Below are 19,478 nucleotides of genomic sequence, written 5' to 3' on the forward strand. Positions count from 1 at the left end.
ATTGACCAATCTGCACACTTCCTTCTCCCTCATCTCACGCCAAGCATATCCAGGGATCCAAAATTAAGTTCTGAGGCGACCCACGAGTCTCGCCCTCCAGCCACCACAGCGCCCATTGGCCTCGCCCATCGGACTCCGCGCTGATGACCCGGCCCGAAGCAACGAAGATCGGCGCGACTATGCGCACGGTGTCAATCCGGTCCGGGCCCAGTCGCGGCGCATCGGCCGGACGTTCGCCTGATCTTCGGCACTGCTAGTGGATCCCGCGGGCCCACCCGACGCGCTCACCGCAGCTAGATACCCGAACGAGAGTTTGGTGGGGCGCTAGCTACCAGGTGCAGGAGTTTTGCAAAGGGGAGAATGTCAATGCCTTTCGCCGTGGACTAGCTGGCTGCTGGGACACGATCGAGATGTGCGGTTGTGTTGCTACACTTCGGTCTCGGCCTTGCTCTGCGCCTAGGCCTACACGCCGACCAAGAGAGATATATAGAAGACCGCAACCAACCTGCCGGGACACTTTTAGATACTATATACTAGATACTCTATTCTGTATACTATATACTATATACTATGCGAGGAGACGAGGTCTCCGGGGGCAGTCCCGAGGCACCACACTACTCCTCACGGTCAACTATGCACGTGCACTGCCATCACCGGGCTCTCGTCGACCCATTCTCCAATGACACCGAATACTCCACCGTCATCTCAATCCCACCATGCGAGTGTTCCCGACTCGCCAGAATCAGCTCCTCACTCGGCGACCGCTTCGGCACGGCCGCTGATGCATTCGACTGCAGATGCGAATGCTGCCCCTTTGGCCACGTCTCCATTCCGTAGCTGCGCCCCCGACTGTCGTACTTCCGGCCGCTGGTCGAGCGGAAGTCACGCGCGAAGCCTCTCAGAAGCGGGGCGAGGTAAGGAACACAGGTGACAATGTTCTAGGGGGAAACGGAGAAGTTAGTTTGGTGGGCGTGTTGCGCGGTTGAGGCTATACGTACTCCGATATTGAATTCAATAGTGCCCCACAGCACCAGCATGGTGGAGTTTCCATCGCCAAAAGCCACGCGGTGGATCTGGGTGAGGCGCAAAATTGAGCAGATGGTGGTGAAGAGGCCGAGCAGGAAGAGGCACACGACGCCGGCTTTTTGGGCCGGTTTGATTTTGAGGCGGAGGAGGAGCGGGATCGGGAGGAAGATGATCACCACGTCGGCGACGATGGTGAAGATGGCGAGGCCGTAGAAGGTAGGGCCGACGGGGAGGCAGCTTCCGGAGACTGTGGGGTCCCATCCGCGATGGACCTGTTTGGGGTTGCCCGTTAGTCAACATGGTCAACTGAAAGCAGAGTTGACGGAGTGTTATCTCCGTACCGGCGAGCAGTTCAAGATCAAGACCAAAGCGCCTGCGATGTGGCCCGCGGTGCACAGTCCAATGACCACCCATATGAAGATCCGGTAGAAGGTCATCGAGGTGCCAGAGAGGAGGCGGAGGTAGCTGAGACAGAGGGAGGCTTTGAATCCAGCGATGCCGAGCTGGTAGAACGGGCGTCCGGCATAGTTGAGCTGTACTCGTCAGGCCATGGCACGGCAAGCCCATTGGGGCGATCTTACTTTGGTATAAGTTGCGAGATCCGGCTTGGGCCGGAGTTTCAGCGGCAACCCGAGTCCATATCGACTTTCTAAGACGAGAAGTTCAGTTTGAGACTGGCTCACGAGACGGGCGATATGATACTCACGAGAAATGCACAGAGCACTATAGATGATGCTGAAGATCTGCCACGGAGTCCAAGTCAGCAAGGCCCCGTCTCCAACTATAGCCCGTCTCGCAAATGGCCTACCATGCTGACCACCATCACATAGTCCGCTGGGCCCAATCGACTGGCTCGTGCTCGCACACTCAACCGCAGACAGACCGTCACCACCATCAACAGAGTCAGAGTCAGACACACCCCCAGAATGACCTGGTGCTGTGACGCCGCCTGGGCCTCGGGCGAGGCATTGTGCACCCAACCCATCGTGGCGAGTTTCAAGAGTGACGAGAGCCAGGGCAGCAGGGGCTCAAGGCATTGAGGGCGTAAGATTCCACGTGAAAAATGAGTCCAGATGCACGGAGATTCATGCGTGGGATGAGGTTAAGTACGTTTAACCTAGCAGGGTCCCCAGTCCGACAGGATCTATGTACGAAGTAGAAAGGAACACCATTTGCCCGGGTTTCTACGTCCCACGCTGAAGCATGCAAATGCCCGGTCTTGGGACTATCGCGTCCTTCCGACTGGCTCGATAGTCCCAATGGCCTCGCCGAGATCTCTTCTTCCTCTTAGTGGCAAGGTTCGTCCATCCACTTCGACAGGATTTGGTCGCGCCAGCCAGTGATGCTTCAGGACCCTCGCGGCAGTCTCCGATTCTGGAATATGCACAGTGGATTCCTCATATTGCCCTAGTGGCTGCGGCCAGGGCCCCGGTCTCCTGCCGAACTGGACCAATTCATCGCAATGGCGCCGCTAAACCCTAATCCCTGCTGCCCCCACCCGGGCTAGAAGTGCACCGGCAGCTAACACTTGCCTCGCCGAGGAAATTCAATTTGGCCCCCCTTCTCATCGGTTTATCGGCGAAATGTTTTAGCTCATTAGTGCGCCTATGGGTGAATTCATTGGTTGGGGCCTGTTTCACAGTCGCTGCAGGCCCGTTACTGCTCATTAAATGCCGCGAGCCACGCTATTTCCACTGCGCCCCCAATTCTGCGGTTACATCGGCCACATGATTTGGATTGAGACTTTTGTTTTCTTCTTTTCTTTTTCTGCCAACTTGGGGTCTCGCTGTTTCTCTTTTCTATTTCCATTTCCTATTCGCTTCTGCCCCGGGCTACAGCCAATTCTGAATCCGCTGTCGTAATGGAGAAACAGCCCGCGTCCCAGCTGGTGGGCGCTGATCGACGCGACGAGGCCGTGGTGTACCTCGAGGGCCACGGGGATGTGCATGCTGACGTCAATCTGGCGACTCTGCGCCGCAAGATTGATCGGCGGTTGATGCCCTTTATGTTCTGCTGCTACGTGCTGCAGTTCCTGGACAAGGTCATGTTGAATGTGAGTGTTGCTCGGCTGTCCCCAGGGACACAGTCCCGCCGCTGTGGTGGTTCTTTGTTGACATGACACCCCTGTCAATGCAAATAGTATGCCGCTGTAATGGGACTGAGGACAGACCTCAAACTGGTCGGCAACGAGTTCTCCAACACGGCGACATGGTTCTTCATCGCATACCTGATCGCAGAGGTCCCCAATGGTTAGTGCCACCCCTTCCCCCTTGCCAGGGATGCCTCAGCACCGTCGATTGGGCACAGCACTGACGTCGCGCATAGTGTACTGTCTGCAGAAAGTCCCTGCGGCCAAGTGGCTCGGAGGGAATGTCTTTCTCTGGGGCATCGCGGCCGCGGCCTCTGCGGGCGCCAGCGACTACCGCAGTCTGCTGGTCGCGCGAGTGTTCCTCGGTATCTTCGAAGCGACGGTTGGCCCGTCGCTGATGCTGCTGAGTAGTCAGTATTATACGCGCAGTGAACAAGCCCCCCGGTTTACCTTCTGGTACATGGGTCTGGGTGTCGCCCAGATCCTGGGCGGGATTATCTCGTTCGCCTTCCAGCACGTTCACCATGCGTCCCTGGAAGGATGGCGCATTATGTTCCTGGTTCTGGGGCTGGTCACTGCCATCGTTGGCACCTTGACCTTCTTCTTCATCCCAGATACGCCGATGAAAGCTAAATGGCTCTCGGAGGCGGAGAAGATCGCTCTCCTGCAGCATGTGGGCGAAAACCAGACTGGTGTATGGAGCACCACCCCGAACTGGAAGCAGATTCGTGAGGCCATTTGCGACATCCAGCTCTGGCTCCTGACTCTGACGACGATCCTGGTTTGCGCCCACTTTTCCCTATTTCATGCATCAGCCCTCAAACTAAGACATCTCTAGATCTCCGTGTCAAGCGGTGTGGTAACCACATATTCGGCAACTTTGATCGCCGGCTTTGGCTTCTCCCCCCAGATCTCAGCCCTCCTCAATACCCCCGGCGGCATCGTCAGCATCTTCTTCACCCTCCTTGTCGGGTTCGGCATCCGCAGAACCTCCCACCGCTGGGCCTGGAACGTGCTTTGCACCATTCCCGGCATCATCGGCGGCGGTCTGCTCTCCTTCCTTCCAAAGAGCAACAAAGCCGGCGTGCTCATCGGCATCTACCTGGTCAACGCTATCGTCGCCACCTTACCAATCCTCTACCAGTGGACCATGGCCAACTGTGCCGGCCACACCAAGCGCGCCTTCGCCAGCGCCCTCGTCGCCGGTTCCTTTTCTATCGGCAACATTATCGGCCCCCAGACCTTCCAGGCGCGTGATGCTCCTGGGTATAGGCCGGCCAAGATTGCCGTTCTGGCGACGCAGGCTGCGGCAGCGGTGGTGTCGGTGGTGCTCTTTTTGTATTACCTGCGGCAGAATCGTCGCAGAGATCAGACCAAGGGCCCGGTAGATGAGGCTAAGGTGGATGAGATGAAATGGGCTGGGCTCACGGATCGGGAAAATCCTAACTTCCGCTATGCGTATTGAACGGATCTTACAAGTGGAATGCACCACTGGCTCATAAAGGTGCTGCATGAGGTGAGGGGGCTTATAATTATTCTGTTGACAGCCTAGCTTGAAGCCGTCAAGAAAACATATCTGTGCTGTCGCATTACCGCCCGCTGTACTCCTGCAGCAGGCGATTCATAAGATTACCAGAAGTTATTTTAATATACTAGGCTTGGACCGCCTTTTTCTTCCTACCTATTTATGGAGCACGGTGTAGCGGTAGCCATGCTGGCTGCGTACTTCATACAGGACGCTAGGCTTGACAGGATCTTCTCGGAGTGTGTTACCCAAGAATTAAGATTTGGGCTGAAGGTGCTTGTAGATCTTATTCACATTATTGGAGCCTCTAGCTACTTGAAAGCTATTATATTTAGCCACGAGACAGCATGCCACCTGCTAACAGTCCGTGAAGCCATTGCCACCGACCTGGACATGTGAGTGCTCTGGCATACAAGAGGTATGTATGGGATCCGGAAAGGGCTTCTTCCATCTGGTGAGGTGGCACCAAATGTCCCACATCGGGGAGTTATTTATTCATCCTCGATGATAAGGTGCAGTCGTAAAGCTTGGAATTGAATGGAACATGGATTTTCAAACTCGGACTCAAAATCCGTCAATTATTCACTACGCCACTAAACTTAGCTCATAGATCACATCGAGAGCGAGCCATGCGGCACTATCTAATACACTAGAATATTTACTTCAACCGCCAGAACGGCTTCATGACAGACCTAACATAAACAAGCAGATACACCATCAAATAATTGGTGATCGTGAACGCCAGGAAAATGCCAAAATACGGCCAGATCTTGGAGTCGTCTAGGCCGAGCCCGGACAAGTAGTCATCGCCCCAGCTGTACTGGCAATATCCGCAAGTTCCCGTGCTGTTCTCATTGGACAGATACCCCACGCCTCGCGCAGAAAGCCAAGATCCGGCGTAATCGCCGCAGGTCATGTTCGGCGGGCTCTCGAATAGGGTTAATTCGCTCTCTTTGCATACCACGGGCGTGCCGCCGAGGACGACTGCCAGAACACCGCCAATCCAGTAGGTGAAAGGTGTCACGTAGTACATGGTGTACCTCCAGAAGGCAGGCATTTGGTCGTGGGGTCGAAGGATGCCATTGAATAACTCGCACATAATGATGAAGAATGGCATCAGAGTGGCGGCGACCATTGAGTCGGAGCTGTAAAGGTTGTCAGTTCAGAGTTTCTCGGGCAACGGAGCGAGTAAGAGAAGAGTAATTCTCACCTCAGAGCAGCGATCCACTGTCCCCAGGAAGTGGCGAACAGGAAGAACAGGAAAAACATGAGGAAACTATATCCAGCCGCGAATCCCAACGGCAATCCGACCATGAAATAATATAACACATAGAAGATAACTGCGCCGACAATCGCATACGGGATTTCGGAAATGATCTGCGCAGTGCTGAAGACAATCCAGTTGTATAGTCCACTGGGCCCCTCTCTCGCCAGCCAAATATCGCGGTTCATAATAAACCTCATAGAGATCGCATTGATGAACTCGGGCACCAACATCAGAACCAGGAAACAAGAGAAAGCCTTCGACTGCAGGTCAGTCAAGCTGTTTCCGATCTGGAGGTAGGTCAAGCCGTTGATGAGCGCGTGCAGGAACGAGGCATAGAGCCGCGAGTACGGGTATTCGGCCGTTCGCCAGAATTGACGGCACGTTCGCTGCGTGAGAAGGATGATCTGCCAGTACAGCGGGGGTGGAGAGAGAAGTGGCGCAGCTGTCTGGCTTGGGTGAGAACGGATATTGGCGATTTCCTTCTTGACATTCTCGGCTTCCTGGGAATTGCGCCAGATTGAGGCCAAGTTGACTTTGTTCCCGGAGGCTTTCATGCCACCGACAACCACTTCAATAAGGAAATCAGCCGCATTGGTGACGTTTTGAGGGCTGTGGCCGTGCTTCTTGAAGTATTCGAAAATGGCCTGGCCGGATTCGCCGACTGGTCCGAAGTAATATGTGCTTCCGCCGGGGCTCAGGGCCAGGACACGATCGAACTCTTCGAACTGCTGCTGATTCGCTTGGTGAATTGTGCACAGAATAGCTAAGCCCTGATCTGCCAGGCGTCGAAGTAGTGCCACGATACTCGTGGCACCCTGGCTGTCGAGTCCACTGGTCGGTTCGTCCAAGAATAACAGCAGTCTCGGTCGAGCGCAGAGTTCCACGCCAATCGTGACGCGTTTCTTCTTCTCGATGTCCAGGGACCCAATTACCGCGTTCTGCAGTTCAACGAGATCCAACTTATGCAGAACGGTCTGCACATAGGCGAGCTTTTCTTCCTTGGGGGTGTCATGGCTCTGTCTTAGTAGGGCCGAGAACTCGAATGCTTCGCGGATGGTGCTGCTCTCGTCATGGATGTCCATCTGCTGGCAGTATCCAATTTGCCGGTTGAACGATCTGTCAATAGGCTGGCTATCAACGTACAAGGACCCTGATATGGTCCCTGCACTTTGCCTTTGAGTAAGAGCAGTCAACACTAGATAACACGTGCCGTCAGATGCCGTCTCTTAAAATACTATCTATCAGTCTCTGAACTTACGAGTTGATTTTCCGGCTCCAGAGGCGCCGACGAGAGCTGTAAGAGAGCCAGGCTTGCAATAGCCACATACGCCATCGAGCAGCCTCCGAGTATCTTTTCCAATCTGCACATTAAGCTCCAAGTCCGCCCATGTGAACGTGGATTCTGTAGCCGCCAGAGTTTGTCGGGGGCTTTCTTCGGCAAAGCCATTCGGGGCTGCTCGAGGGTCCGCTGGGACAGGCAGGTTTTCCGCATCGTTGCTGGTAGCCTTGTTTCGCTTGAACCAGTGGCGCGTAGGTTTATACTGGATCGGGCCTCCACAATCCAGCTCCCACTCCATTGCTTCGCTCAACCAGCAAGTAAGGCCAATGAAGACAATAGTGAAAAGACATAGGATACCTACGTTTCAGGTTAGTCAAATTTCAGATACGCAATTTTTAGTATCCAAGGCTGAAGTGGATCGTACCAAAGTTGCGCCAGACATGGCTATAGTAAAAGCCGAACTGTGTCGCTAGGTAGTCGTCACCGTTAACGACAATGCTACCTATCTTGCTTCCCGCGTATGCGCAGGTCTGGTATGCGACGTCAGTGTAGTTGGATCCTGATGGGATGATGGTGGACGCAGCACACGTGAAGTTCACGTTATGAAACTCGGCAGCCATCAACGCTTCGTAAGTGTATAATGCAGGGGTTGTATACTAGTAAAGACTCAGCCAGTGTTTTAGTGTATACTATTCCATCCGAGCTTACCGCCAGCCATCCAACCCATGGAACATCCTGGATCATCTTGTCGACTGACAGGACATAGCCACCAAACACAATGCAGAAGAGCACCGATACGCCGCAGTACCGCAGTGCGACCTCGAAATTGCGGGACATGGCAGCGAAAACACGGAATTGCGATGTTAGGCAAATTGTGCACGTATAGATGAACAGGAAGTCGATGAAGAAGGGACCAGCCTGTAAGCGATAGTTAGCAAAGTTGCATTAGAGTTGCATTTAAAACACCCGGGGCCGACACCATACCTCGGAGCGCAGTCCAGAGAGGAAATACAGCACGATTAGATAGAGAACTGCCAGGAGGGCAGTCACCAGCATATCCTGCATGACTCGGGCTAGACAAACTGCACTCGGCCGAACAAAGGCAAACTTCTTCTGGCGACTGAGAATGTCACGCCCCTGCATTGCATCTTCCAACTCGGACATCTGCAGCCAGGCGAGTAGAATAGATGAGTAGAATAGTACACCGCCGCGTGAGTACATCCCCTCGGTAGTCTGGGGCTGGTTGTAAAACATCGAACCGACCAACAGACCGTATACAACTGCAGAGATTAATTTGATGTACAGTGGCCCCATATGTCCCTTCAACTGGCACATTTGACGGTGGGCACAAAGGGCAATTTGGCGGAACAATGAGATAGTGTAAGGAGACTTCGAGGACACATAACGAGACTTATCGCTCTGCATCGTCCGCTTGAACTCCTCGACACTTCCACACTCTGAATCGATGGGGTACGTCGAGCTAGCTTTGCGCCCGAATCGCTTATCCTCGTACTGCTCGATCGAACCCTCGACATCCTTGAAAGCCTTGCTTTGTCGGAACGCCGCCTCCAGCTCAATCGGCCCCTTGGGAGCCCGGTCCTCCCAGCCAGGACGGAACCTCCGCCGCTCGGGAACCGTGATACTAGTGAGGAAATCGGAGGTGGTCTGCATCGCGGCACATTCATATCCGAGGTCTTCGAAATACTGCTTAGCCTCGCTGGCTGGGCCTTGAAACAGCATACGGCCCTCGTCAATCAGGAGCACTTTGTCCATCAGCTGGTAGATTGCATCGGAAGCTTGATAGAGAGTGAGGAGGGTTGCCTTTCCGCAGGTGTCGGTCATGATGCGTAAGCTGCGGGCATAGTCGAGGGCAGACGAAGCGTCGAGACCGCGGGTCGAGTTATCCCAGCATGTCACGGATGAATCAGTCGCCAGAGACTCGATGATGGAGATTCTTTTGCGTTCGCCACCCGAGACGCCTCTGATATACTCATTGCCCACGAGTGTGTTCATAGTGTGTGTCATACCAAAGACTCGTCCGTAGATCTCTAAGTATTTCGGGATACGATCCTGATAGCGTTTTGGCGTTTTGCTCTGCAAAGCAAACTCGAGCGTCTGGCGCACGCTGAGCGTTGGGAAATGCACATCATCTTCTGGGACATATGCTACCGCGCTGCGATAGTGCTTTCGAACTTCGTCGGGGCAAACGCCGGAATAGTCAATGGAGCCTGTCACTCCCAGGAAAGAGGAGTGGTGGCCCGCGATAGTGCGGAGAAATGTCGAGCAACCAGCTCCTGGCCGGCCCAGAACCCTAGCATCCGATTAGCTTTACTAAATTCTCAATGCGACGAAACCTTGGCTTACAGCATCATTTCTCCGCTCTGAACCACGCCGGAAAAGTCTCGAATAAGTGGGCGGCCATTCTGCGGCTGCTTGCTGGATAGCCATGGCTGAACAGTCCATTCGTAGATATCCTGGAGAGTCAGTGTGCGCCACAAGGCGGTTCCCAGCGTCTTCACATTGGCATGGTCGTCGCCTTCGCCCCAAGTCGAGAGCGACTGGAAGCACACGCCTAGGTTGGAGCGCTTCTTGCCTCCTTGAACTTGTTCTTCAAGAAACTTATCAAAGGAGGAGTGAGGCTCTGGATATTCCGGGGCCGTCAGGGTCCGATGGATATCTGCGATAGCATCCTCATCCCCATGACAAACATGTACCCGCGGGCCATGATCTCCCGAGGATGGCGCTTCCTGGCCCGAAGCAAAAGAGGAACTATGAGGGTGGGAGTGGAGAGGAGCGGGCATATTTCACCGCTGGAATGGTCGGTGCTAGGAGGTATCGATGGGTACAATATACTGCATCGTTCTGCTCTACGGAGAAGGAATGTAGTGATCGCCGGGCAAGTCAAGTTTCTTATACAAAACTGGTGGCCCAGATCCATCCAGACCTCAGAAGGGAAGCCAAGCGGTACGAATGACTTCAACAAACTCGGCCAATCCAGTAGCCCGGCAGGCTGCAAGAAAGGAGACAAAGTAGGCCCACTGCGATGAACGGTGAATTATCCGATCCATTGTCGTGACCAATAAGACGCACGGCTTAGTGACGGCCACGAGGGTCTGGGCGTGGCAGACCCATGCGGCTGCGATTCTTTCCCCAAGTTTGGAAACCGACTCCATTCGGTATAGCAAGTCCGAAATGCAGAACGGCAAGGAACCGAGAAAGCGGGCGCTCCCCGCGGACACCGCGGCGTGAGATTTGCAGAATCAGGCAGCCAAGAGGAGAGATCCACCGCGCCAGCCACTGGCGAGCCAAACTTCGGCGCAACTAAGCGGGCAGAGCGGATCCGAGCCACTGGAACGGAGCTCGATGACAGGCCCGAGGGAGGTTGGCCATATGGCTGTGGCAGTCTGGGACTAGCTATGGCCAATGCGGCGGCTAGCTCGTCAAACTGACAATCTCCATGATGCCATAGGGCGCGTGCAACAGTGAGTAGTCAAGCAGTGCTCAGATCGCTGTGTGATAACATAGCTTGCTGTGATTGACGGGGCGGAACATTAAAACCTGTTCCTACTGCAGTGCCGATCGAAGATGATATCAAGATATTTTCAAACCTGCCACAGTCGGGGCTTTTCCCCCAGGCGATCAGAGTCAAAAAGAAAGGACGGGTGGTGGGTGTGGGGCCATAGCCGATCTAGAATGGCTGAGGCAGGCGCACATGAAGCCTTAACATGAAAACTAGTGAAGGTGTGATCCTCGCTTACTCTTCCCGACCGTAATGGGCGGCTCAACGGTGACAGAGATAAGGTGGGTATTAATCTAATAATGGGATGCAGATCCAAGTCAAAAACTAATGCTTTATGGTTGCTGCTTTCATTACGGGTGCAGAGCCATGTAATCATAATGCTTCTCTTGGTAGATCTGTGGCTCATCTTATCTGACTGGTGAGGTCAGGTGGTAGTGGCGATCTGGCTCATGGCCCGTTGTTGAGTTGTATTAAAGAAACTGAGAGCTAGGAAGAGACTAAGTACAGGGAGCGCTTGATAGCGACATTCCCCTTCACCAAGACAGCGGAATCTGATACTCCTTCCAATGTTCCGGTGTATCAGCTTCCGCGAACTTCCGAATACCACCAACAACTCCGTCTGCATTCACCTCCCAATCACCCATTTCGACTCTCTCCGCCCAGTTCAGTAGTACTTTGTGAAGTTGAACTTCATGAAATTCCAAAAAGCCACTCTCTCGCCCCGGCTGGTAAAGCTCAAACGAGGTATCTTCCTGAGGCATATACCAGGCGCGGGCTTCCTGTAGCTTCTGACCATTGCTAAAGCGCGCATACTCGCGAGCTCCAATATTAAACGGTAGAAGTAATCTACAGGAGTTCCTGAAATTAGCTGGCCCTTCGGCAGCTGGCATTAAATATAAGCCCGTAGAAACGCCCTGGTGGCTATACTCTGGATTGGGAAATAATAACCGCTTGTAGCTTAGCGAGGATGATTCATCCCCTCGGAATAATAGGAATGGCCCTATATAGCTTAGATCTTTCCACGGCCGGGCTATAAACTCCGTAGCTGACTGGATACTGATACCCGGGGCGATATAACGGAAGGATAAGGTCCGAGGGGGTACCTCAGAGAGGAAAGACCGAATGAACGTATTGATAGGGATTGCAGCTTCGGCGAGAGTAGCGGGTGAGTATGGAAGCTGTAATTCTGGGTCTCTCGCAGGTTGAGGGAGTCGTTGGTCGATTGCGTCGAGAAGCCGAGTGAACGCGTTGATCGCCTTTGCGATATCTCGGTCCGTATACTCATGATACTGCCATGGAAAGAATCGAGGTTTTTCTTGCTCTTCCTCCTCCTCCTCGACCCTGTTCGAGGACGCTTGCACTTTGCCTTCCTCAATCATCTCGAGATATGCTCGAAGGATATCCTGCAGAGGCTTCCAACCCCATGTTTCCCCAAACATGCAAGGTATATCATACCAGTGGGCAACATAGGCTGCTAGTTCTGTTTTTTGATCGAACCTAGCAGTCGAGTTAGTATACTTAGGGTGCTCGTGCTCGGTAATACGAAAAGAGCGGAAGGGGGATTTTCATGAGAAAAAAAAGAACTCACACTATACCAACTTCGTCCTCGTCGAAAATAGCGCTTGTCGAAGGATAAAGATAGATAAATCTATCAGGGTCACTCTCATACGAGAGCGAATACATTTGAGCACTGACTTGCAATGACCTCAAAAAGTAGAAAAAGTGAAATTGTGGATCCGGGGTCGTTATTTTAGCGAGACGGAGGAAATGAACGAGGTTTGCATTCAGTCGTATAGCAGTGTCAGCTGGGAGTGGGGAGGATCCTTCCCACCATGTTGTGGACGGCAGTAAAGCTAGATCGCGTCCCGCACCGGTCCATGCATGATGCAAGATCGTGTTGTGGAGCTCAGCAGATAGCTGGGGATCAAACGCTGAATCCGGCATGACGGGTCGTGGGAGATTTTTGCGAATAGCGCGAAATCGAAAGGGTCACCCAGGACGGAGGGGCGGGCGGTTGGGTGGTACCTATATATTCCTATCGGTGTCATTTTTCATGGTGGGGAAGGCGCCATCGGGGTACAGGAGCGGTTAGCTTGAGGGTGGGATACCCTACCCCCTACATGACTCGTGAAGTGTAGTTTTGCAGTTAGCGCAACCTTAGTGGTTAGTGGAGACGTAAATACCCTCCATCTCCAATAAGTGCTAGATCTCAAAATATTTGGACAGTCTTTGGTTTCCCACGCCCTTTGTCTAATGCACCACTTGGTCACTTACCAGATCTTAGGATCTGATGGTTCACCCCGTATAAGCATGTTCCATTCGCTACCATCAGGATCTATTAAACCAGTGCAGAGGTACGGTTATCTAACCCAATCGGTGTTTTGACGAGATCATCTTGTGTCTGATGAATAGGAATAGGTCAAGCCAGGGATGTTCATTGTTGATGGCGGTAGTCCTGTAGGTGAGACTTGTAGGCATAGCATGATCAAGTGATAGTTCTGGGTTTGGTTGAATGGTCTGGATGTTTCATTATCAAGATCTTGAGACAGACCTATGGCGTTGCTATTGCTTATCAAAGCTCAAAGTCTTTTGAAACGGTCAAGTGTGGTCCGGTGGTCTGCACATGAATTACCACTCTTGTAGCCTGTAAGCTATGTTGTCGAAGATATTCCTACCTTTGAGAGTGTTGAACAGGACGTAAGGAAGGGGAGATTGCCTTCTCGACGGGCATCGGGCGAGGTAGAATCTTGACTTTTTCCAGCAGTGGCTCTACTCAAGCGAGAGAGGCCACAGCATGTTCTTCTCTCTACTGCCTCAATTGCTTCGGACGTTTCCCTTATTGAAGTGTTATTGAGAGGTCTGTTTTAGAATTACTCCAAATTTATATGATTGGTAAGAGCAGAGGAACAATGGAGCTGGCTAAACCGGAGCAATACACACTAAGATCCAGGGGACGACTCACTTTGTGATCACTGATTCAAGCGACTTTGTAACCTTTTCCGTTCGAAACGATCAGTGCTCTCCAAATAACCATCGCATTTTGGGCAGAGCGGTTCTTGCTGGGCCATATGTCTTGATGGAGTCATCTTCTATGGATATGACACGATGAACAATTAGCGGACTCAAATCCTGTCCTGACACAAGCCACTCCAGCGGATGGGATATGGCCAGGGAAGAGTTGAGCGTAGACGAAGACTTGGAAATAAGAACTGGTGGCTACGACTACCGTCGACATTCCGAGAATTCAAGGCGCCCAGAAAGATATATTCGGAAGATTGCAAGATGTGTGGCTGCTCTCAGGGCAAAAGGTTCTTTTACTCCAGTCATGGTAATGTTGTACAAAGGCTTAGAACCCACACACCAACCACACCAAGTTGGAATGGCCACTCATTGGCTCTCCCATAGAATTTAGCATTAACGCACCCGGATGACATGAATCTTTATGCTTCTGTGTAGGATAATAAGTTATAAAAAATCCGGCCGTGATCACGAAATGAGCTTGAATTACTCCGGGGATAAGTTTAAAGTTACATAAGCCAGTATGGCCGAGTGGTTAAGGCGGTGTAAGGTCACCTGACTCCTGAATTCAGCAAACAGCAACTAATAATCAAGCAGGGATTTAAGTCGCAGAAATGCGGGAAACCCCCACTATCGAGAGATTCCTGCGTTCGAACCGCAGTGCTGGCAACATCTTTTTTTTTGGCTTCGCCAAAGGTGTTCGAATGAGCCAAAATTTCGCGTTGGCATATAATTATTTTTAAATTAGCGATGTAAGGTACATTTGCAATAAATTGGACAGGCAGGCAGTGAGTGTCTGTCGCTCGAGAAGAGGCTCGCATAAGCAGCAGCAACGAACGCCCTTAATAAGATGTGTGTAATTTAACTAGCCGACCGCGAGTCGGGTCAAGGGTGAAGCGGGTTCCTTGTGTGTGTCGTTTCCTTTTCTTGGTGTTTATCCTTTCGCGGTGATCAAAATACTAGAAAGGGGCAGTACTTTATGAGGAATGCTCGGATATATATTGTTGGGAGCGTATCATATCTATGTATCCGTCCAGCCATGCAAACCGGAAGGTAAATAAATGCACGGAATTTGACTATCTAAAAGAATCTTAAGGATACACAAATTATGATTAAAAGATTGCAAAATATATACTCTCGAAGTCCTATAAGATTTTTCCACGGCTATTTAAGCAGGCTTGTTCCGCACCACAGACCACCATATAGCATAGAACTATGCGCGATGTAGGATGTTCAGCCAAGGTAAGAAAACAGAATATGTCCAATCTATCACGGCAGCTGATCACTCTCGCAAATAACCATATGATTCCTATAAAAAAGGACGTTTCTACCTAGTGCCTTTGGGCCTATATAAACCTTGGCCGGAGAATATCTGTCATCGTAGGTCAGGGCATGATGAGATTGAAATTGGTGAGTTCTAGTCACCAAAGGCCGTTATGAATATGATTCTGAAACTACCTCTTCACCGCAGGATCCCTCGCACAAGCGTATGCAAACACCCTCTATCCCTGTCCCTATCCAGATCCCTATCCAGATCCCGTGGCCAACACCTCACACCAGCAATCACCTCAGCCGAACTCTATACTCCGCAGTCACGGCGTACACATAATTCCGCAAACCTAGCAATTATGACCACGCTAAAAAGCTTGGTCGATACGATGGAGCACAAAGTTTTATGGCTTCGCCTACGGAGTACAATTGCCCCCGAACTCGAGGGGGGGCCGTTGTTCTGGTTGTTCTGCCTCTCCATCTCAGCCCCATTTTACCTGTGCACAGTACGGAGTAGCTACGATCATAAGTCGGCTGCGACCCATCTGCATGCAGCCGTCCCCACTCCGATCTTCAGGGGTAAGTAATTGTCGTCATACAGAGGCAAGGCGCTCTATTATAGCAGCGATTGACCGTCTTGCAGGGATACACTGTCGAATAATCGTCGGTACTTTCTCCATACTGTAGAAGTGAGGGAGATGGATGATCGGAATTACGCAATCCTCGTCTTCGATCAACCAAGTTGAAGATCCCTTTCAGGAAAGCATAATTTATATTTCAGAGGAGCCTGGTGTGCCGTCTCATTACTGCAAGCTGCCCCGGCCACCGCCTCGGGCGGGAGCGTCTCCCCGTGTCTCCACTGCGTCAATGGCGAAGTTCTTTCTGCCTTTTCTTTCCCTTTTATTTCATTTTTAATATATGTTTATTAATATTTATTAAGTCCGTTAACTTGCCACCGAGCGTGCCGCGGGCGGAGGGCTCGAATTCAGGACTTCAGGGTGGAGGCCCGAGTTGGCGGAACTTGTCTGCCTGTTGTGTTGTTCTCCCGCGTATATTGTACGCCGCTCAAATGCGGATAGAGTAGCGAGTAGTGAATAGGGGCAGCCACTTCCTACCACATATGGAGAAACTTGTGCTAGTGAGGATGAATGGGACAGGGTGTCATTGAGGTGAGACTGTCTGGGGCACGGACGTGGAGGTGGACGGGCGCGGCTCGCATTCTCGCATTCTCGCATTCTCGCATTCTCGGCGTGGACAACACATGTTTACCCGGTTCGGAGGAATAGTCTTCAAACAACATGGCTGTGAATGCTATGGCATTCCAGGCTCAAGGGCATTATGTTGCGTGGTGGGGGAGCCTGACAATAAGTATGGAGTATGACGATGAATCAAGTCTCCTTGGCTCTCTTGACCGACGTATGCCTAGATTGCCGAGAATTCCAATCGACATCATCAAGACACGGATCGCCCTTGGCGCGTAAGACAAGCTTTTCTGTTTGATGTCGACTAGGCGTTTCAATGGGAATGGAAAGTGCATAAATTTAGTTATTGGAAGTTATTGGATGGATTGGGGTGGGCTGTGGACTCATCGAGGCAGGCTGGCAGGCAGATGCGCAGATTATGCGACACAGAAACCATGGTCTTCGGCAGTACTCCGTGCTCTGTACGGATAATTGGTTAGTTGTCAATTATCCAATAGTTTCTTTTTTGGGCGCGAACTATCACTGGCTGGACCGGCATCATATTCCTCTGCTCTGTGGGAACCGAGGACATGGGCCAGCCACTCAGGGTCTCGGAAGGGCGGGGCCCAGCGAGTCGCGCAGACCCTGGTGTCAGGGGACATGTTTGAAAGGACCTGTGAGCGACTTTTCCGTGGACGGTGTGGCTCGAGGCCGAGCTAGCGACTTTAGCGAATAGGACGGGTGGAGGGAGATTGTCTCAGGGGCTCCGTCCAGCCAGGGGTAAGCGGCCGAGCCATTGGCGGGACAAAGCCCCACTACCCCGAAACAAGCAAAGCCCCAGGGCCAGCAGGGCCACAAGGCCCCGCAGGTCTCATGGGCCCCACCAGGGCCCTTCAGGGCCCAATGACCCTGAACCGCCCCAAGATATCGGGGCCTTACCACGCCTTTTGTGCCCGCTGTGTGTACCAATAATGGTCTGCATCTGACAGTGAGCTCCAGTGATATGCGCACCCACCAGCACAGCCCGCCTGATGATGCGTCGCCAGGCTCACAATTAAGCAGATTCCTGGTACTTGGCCGGTGGTGAGTGTTTGTATGGGAAGAGAAGTCCCAGGAGGACCCGGCTTTCTAAGTTATTGTGCCATCTTTGGCCAGCCCCAGGCATAAGCCCCCCTCCCCCCAATCACCTGCTCGCTCCCCCTGGTCCTCCTTTCCTCCCTCCCTTCTTTTTCAACCTCCGTCCGTCTTCTTCCCCCCTCTCTTTTTCTCCCCAATCCACTCGTTTTTGGTTTCGATTCTTGCTACAACACATCAGTCACTCCCTCCCTCCCCCCCACGTCAATTCGTGACACTCGCTTCCAGAGCTATACCGCTCACCATGAAGTACTCCGTCCTCGCCGGCCTGTCCCTCGTGGGCGCGGCCATGGCCACTGTCCCTCCCATTGAGATCAAGGGCAAGAAGTTCTTCTATTCCAACAATGGCACCGAGTTCTACATCCGTGGTGTCGCCTACCAGGCCGACTACTCCAGCCCAACCAGCGGCTCCGGCGGCTCCGGCAACAACTACATCGACCCTCTCGCTGATGTCGAGAGCTGCAAGCGTGATATTCCCTACCTGATGCAGCTCCGCACCAACGTCGTCCGGACCTACGCTGTCAACCCCAACTCCTCCCACGACGAGTGCATGAACGCCCTGGCCGATGCCGGTATCTACGTTATCTCCGATCTGTCCTCCCCCAGCGAGTCCATCCAGTCCGATGACCCCACCTGGGATGCCGACCTGTTCACCCGCTACTCCGAGGTCATTGATGCCTTCGCCAAGTACCCCAACGTCATCGGTTTCTTCGCCGGTAACGAGGTAGCCAACAAGATCAACAACACCAACTCCATGGCTTACGTCAAGGCCGCTGTGCGTGACATGAAGTCGTACATCAAGCAAATGAACTACCGTAGCTCCCTGGCAATTGGCTACGCCACCGACGACGATGCCACCGTCCGTGAGCAGGTCTCGAACTACCTGGTCTGCGACACGGCCGCAGACTCGATCGACTTCTTCGGCTACAACATCTACGAGTGGTGCGGCGTTTCCTCCTACTCCACCTCCGGCTACGAGGATCGCACCAAGGAGTACGCTGACTACCCCGTGCCCGCCTTCTTCTCCGAGTACGGTTGCAACCAGCCCCGTCCCCGTCCCTTCGGTGACGTGCCCGTCCTCTTCGGCCCCGAGATGGAGAATGTGTGGAGCGGTGGTATCGTCTATATGTACTTCGAGACCGAGAACAAGTTCGGCCTGGTTTCCACCAGCGGCAACAGCGTCAAGACCCTGCAGGACTTTGATAACCTGTCCTCGCAGATGCTGAAGGCCACACCCACCGGCGTCAACAGCGCCAGCTACACCGCCACGACCACTGTCGGCCGCAGCTGCCCCTCCGTCGACGCCACCTACTGGTTGGCCGCCAGCGCGCTGCCCCCCTCGCCCAACGCCGACCTGTGTGAGTGCATGTACAATGAGCTTGAGTGTGTGCCCGTTGACAGCATCTCCACCGATAAGATGACCGACACCTTCAACTACTTGGGTGGCGAGAAGGGCGCCATGTCCGGTGTCGCGACCAACTCCACCTCTGGCACGTACGGTGCCTACTCCATGTGCAATGCTAAGCAGCGTCTCGCCTGGGCCATGAACCGCTACTACCAGCTGAACAGCAAGAGCGCCGACGCCTGCGGCTTCTCCGGCGCTGCCACCACCAAGAAGGCCGTCACCGCCAGCTCCTGCTCTGCCCAGACTTCCGCCATGAGCGCCATTGGCTCTGCTGGCGTCAACTCTGTCGACGCTGGCGTTGCCGCCTCCGGCAGCGCCGGTAGCTCGGGCTCCACCTCCACCTCCAAGGGTGTCGGTGCCATGACTTTCGGTCCCCAGGCCGTCCATGTTGGCGCCTGGCAGGCCGGTGCCTACGTGGTTGCTGCGATCGCTTCTGGAGTCTTCATGATCATGCTGTAAACAACATATCCCCCCACCCAAGCACCAAAAACGGGCTCTCTGTCCGTATTTTCTTCCTGTCATAAACTTGTGTGTTACATTTGACGGACCATGTTTTATTTCGTGTGCTATAGTTTCGGCAGTCTTGCACCTTGGCGTTCGCGCTTCTTTGTATTCGAGAACTTCTTTTTGTTCCGAAACACTGTTCATATATAATTTTTTCTTGATGGTCCAATAGCAAGCTGGTGTTCATTTATTAGTTCCTTTCTACTCTGTACAGTGCGTGTAGTCCAGTGGTCATAGATCTTGCTGTCAGTTGGCTTGAAA

At 52.9% G+C, this 19,478-nt stretch overlaps 5 protein-coding genes across 5 annotated transcripts; 2 read left to right on the plus strand and 3 right to left on the minus strand.

The window, feature by feature from the left end:
- Nucleotides 1-650: 650 nt before the first annotated feature.
- Nucleotides 651-2,011, minus strand: N7482_007688 (uncharacterized protein; the record flags this gene model as incomplete). The annotated part of the gene is made up of 5 exons (XM_056689812.1): nt 651-938; nt 999-1,298; nt 1,368-1,559; nt 1,608-1,769; nt 1,835-2,011. The coding sequence occupies 5 exons, from the start codon at nt 2,009-2,011 to the stop codon at nt 651-653; spliced, it is 1,119 nt and encodes a 372-aa protein (XP_056542241.1).
- An 876-nt stretch (nt 2,012-2,887) lies between these two features.
- N7482_007689 (putative MFS transporter) lies at nt 2,888-4,580 on the plus strand (the record flags this gene model as incomplete). Its single annotated transcript, XM_056689813.1, has 4 exons — nt 2,888-3,079; nt 3,167-3,275; nt 3,352-3,896; nt 3,954-4,580. The coding sequence occupies 4 exons, from the start codon at nt 2,888-2,890 to the stop codon at nt 4,578-4,580; spliced, it is 1,473 nt and encodes a 490-aa protein (XP_056542242.1).
- A 718-nt stretch (nt 4,581-5,298) lies between these two features.
- Nucleotides 5,299-9,987, minus strand: N7482_007690 (putative ABC multidrug transporter; the record flags this gene model as incomplete). The annotated part of the gene is made up of 7 exons (XM_056689814.1): nt 5,299-5,785; nt 5,851-7,102; nt 7,166-7,543; nt 7,611-7,842; nt 7,895-8,104; nt 8,171-9,497; nt 9,551-9,987. The coding sequence occupies 7 exons, from the start codon at nt 9,985-9,987 to the stop codon at nt 5,299-5,301; spliced, it is 4,323 nt and encodes a 1,440-aa protein (XP_056542243.1).
- Nucleotides 9,988-11,239: 1,252 nt separating this feature from the next.
- Nucleotides 11,240-12,650, minus strand: N7482_007691 (uncharacterized protein; the record flags this gene model as incomplete). Its single annotated transcript, XM_056689815.1, has 2 exons — nt 11,240-12,203; nt 12,295-12,650. The coding sequence occupies 2 exons, from the start codon at nt 12,648-12,650 to the stop codon at nt 11,240-11,242; spliced, it is 1,320 nt and encodes a 439-aa protein (XP_056542244.1).
- A 4,902-nt stretch (nt 12,651-17,552) lies between these two features.
- Nucleotides 17,553-19,172, plus strand: N7482_007692 (glycoside hydrolase family 72 protein; the record flags this gene model as incomplete). Its single annotated transcript, XM_056689816.1, has 1 exon — nt 17,553-19,172. The coding sequence occupies one exon, from the start codon at nt 17,553-17,555 to the stop codon at nt 19,170-19,172; it is 1,620 nt and encodes a 539-aa protein (XP_056542245.1).
- Nucleotides 19,173-19,478: the final 306 nt, after the last annotated feature.

Source organism: Penicillium canariense (assembly GCF_028826845.1).
Source record: "Penicillium canariense strain IBT 26290 chromosome Unknown utg000004l_segment0_segment0, whole genome shotgun sequence".
NCBI lineage: Eukaryota > Fungi > Ascomycota > Eurotiomycetes > Eurotiales > Aspergillaceae > Penicillium > Penicillium canariense.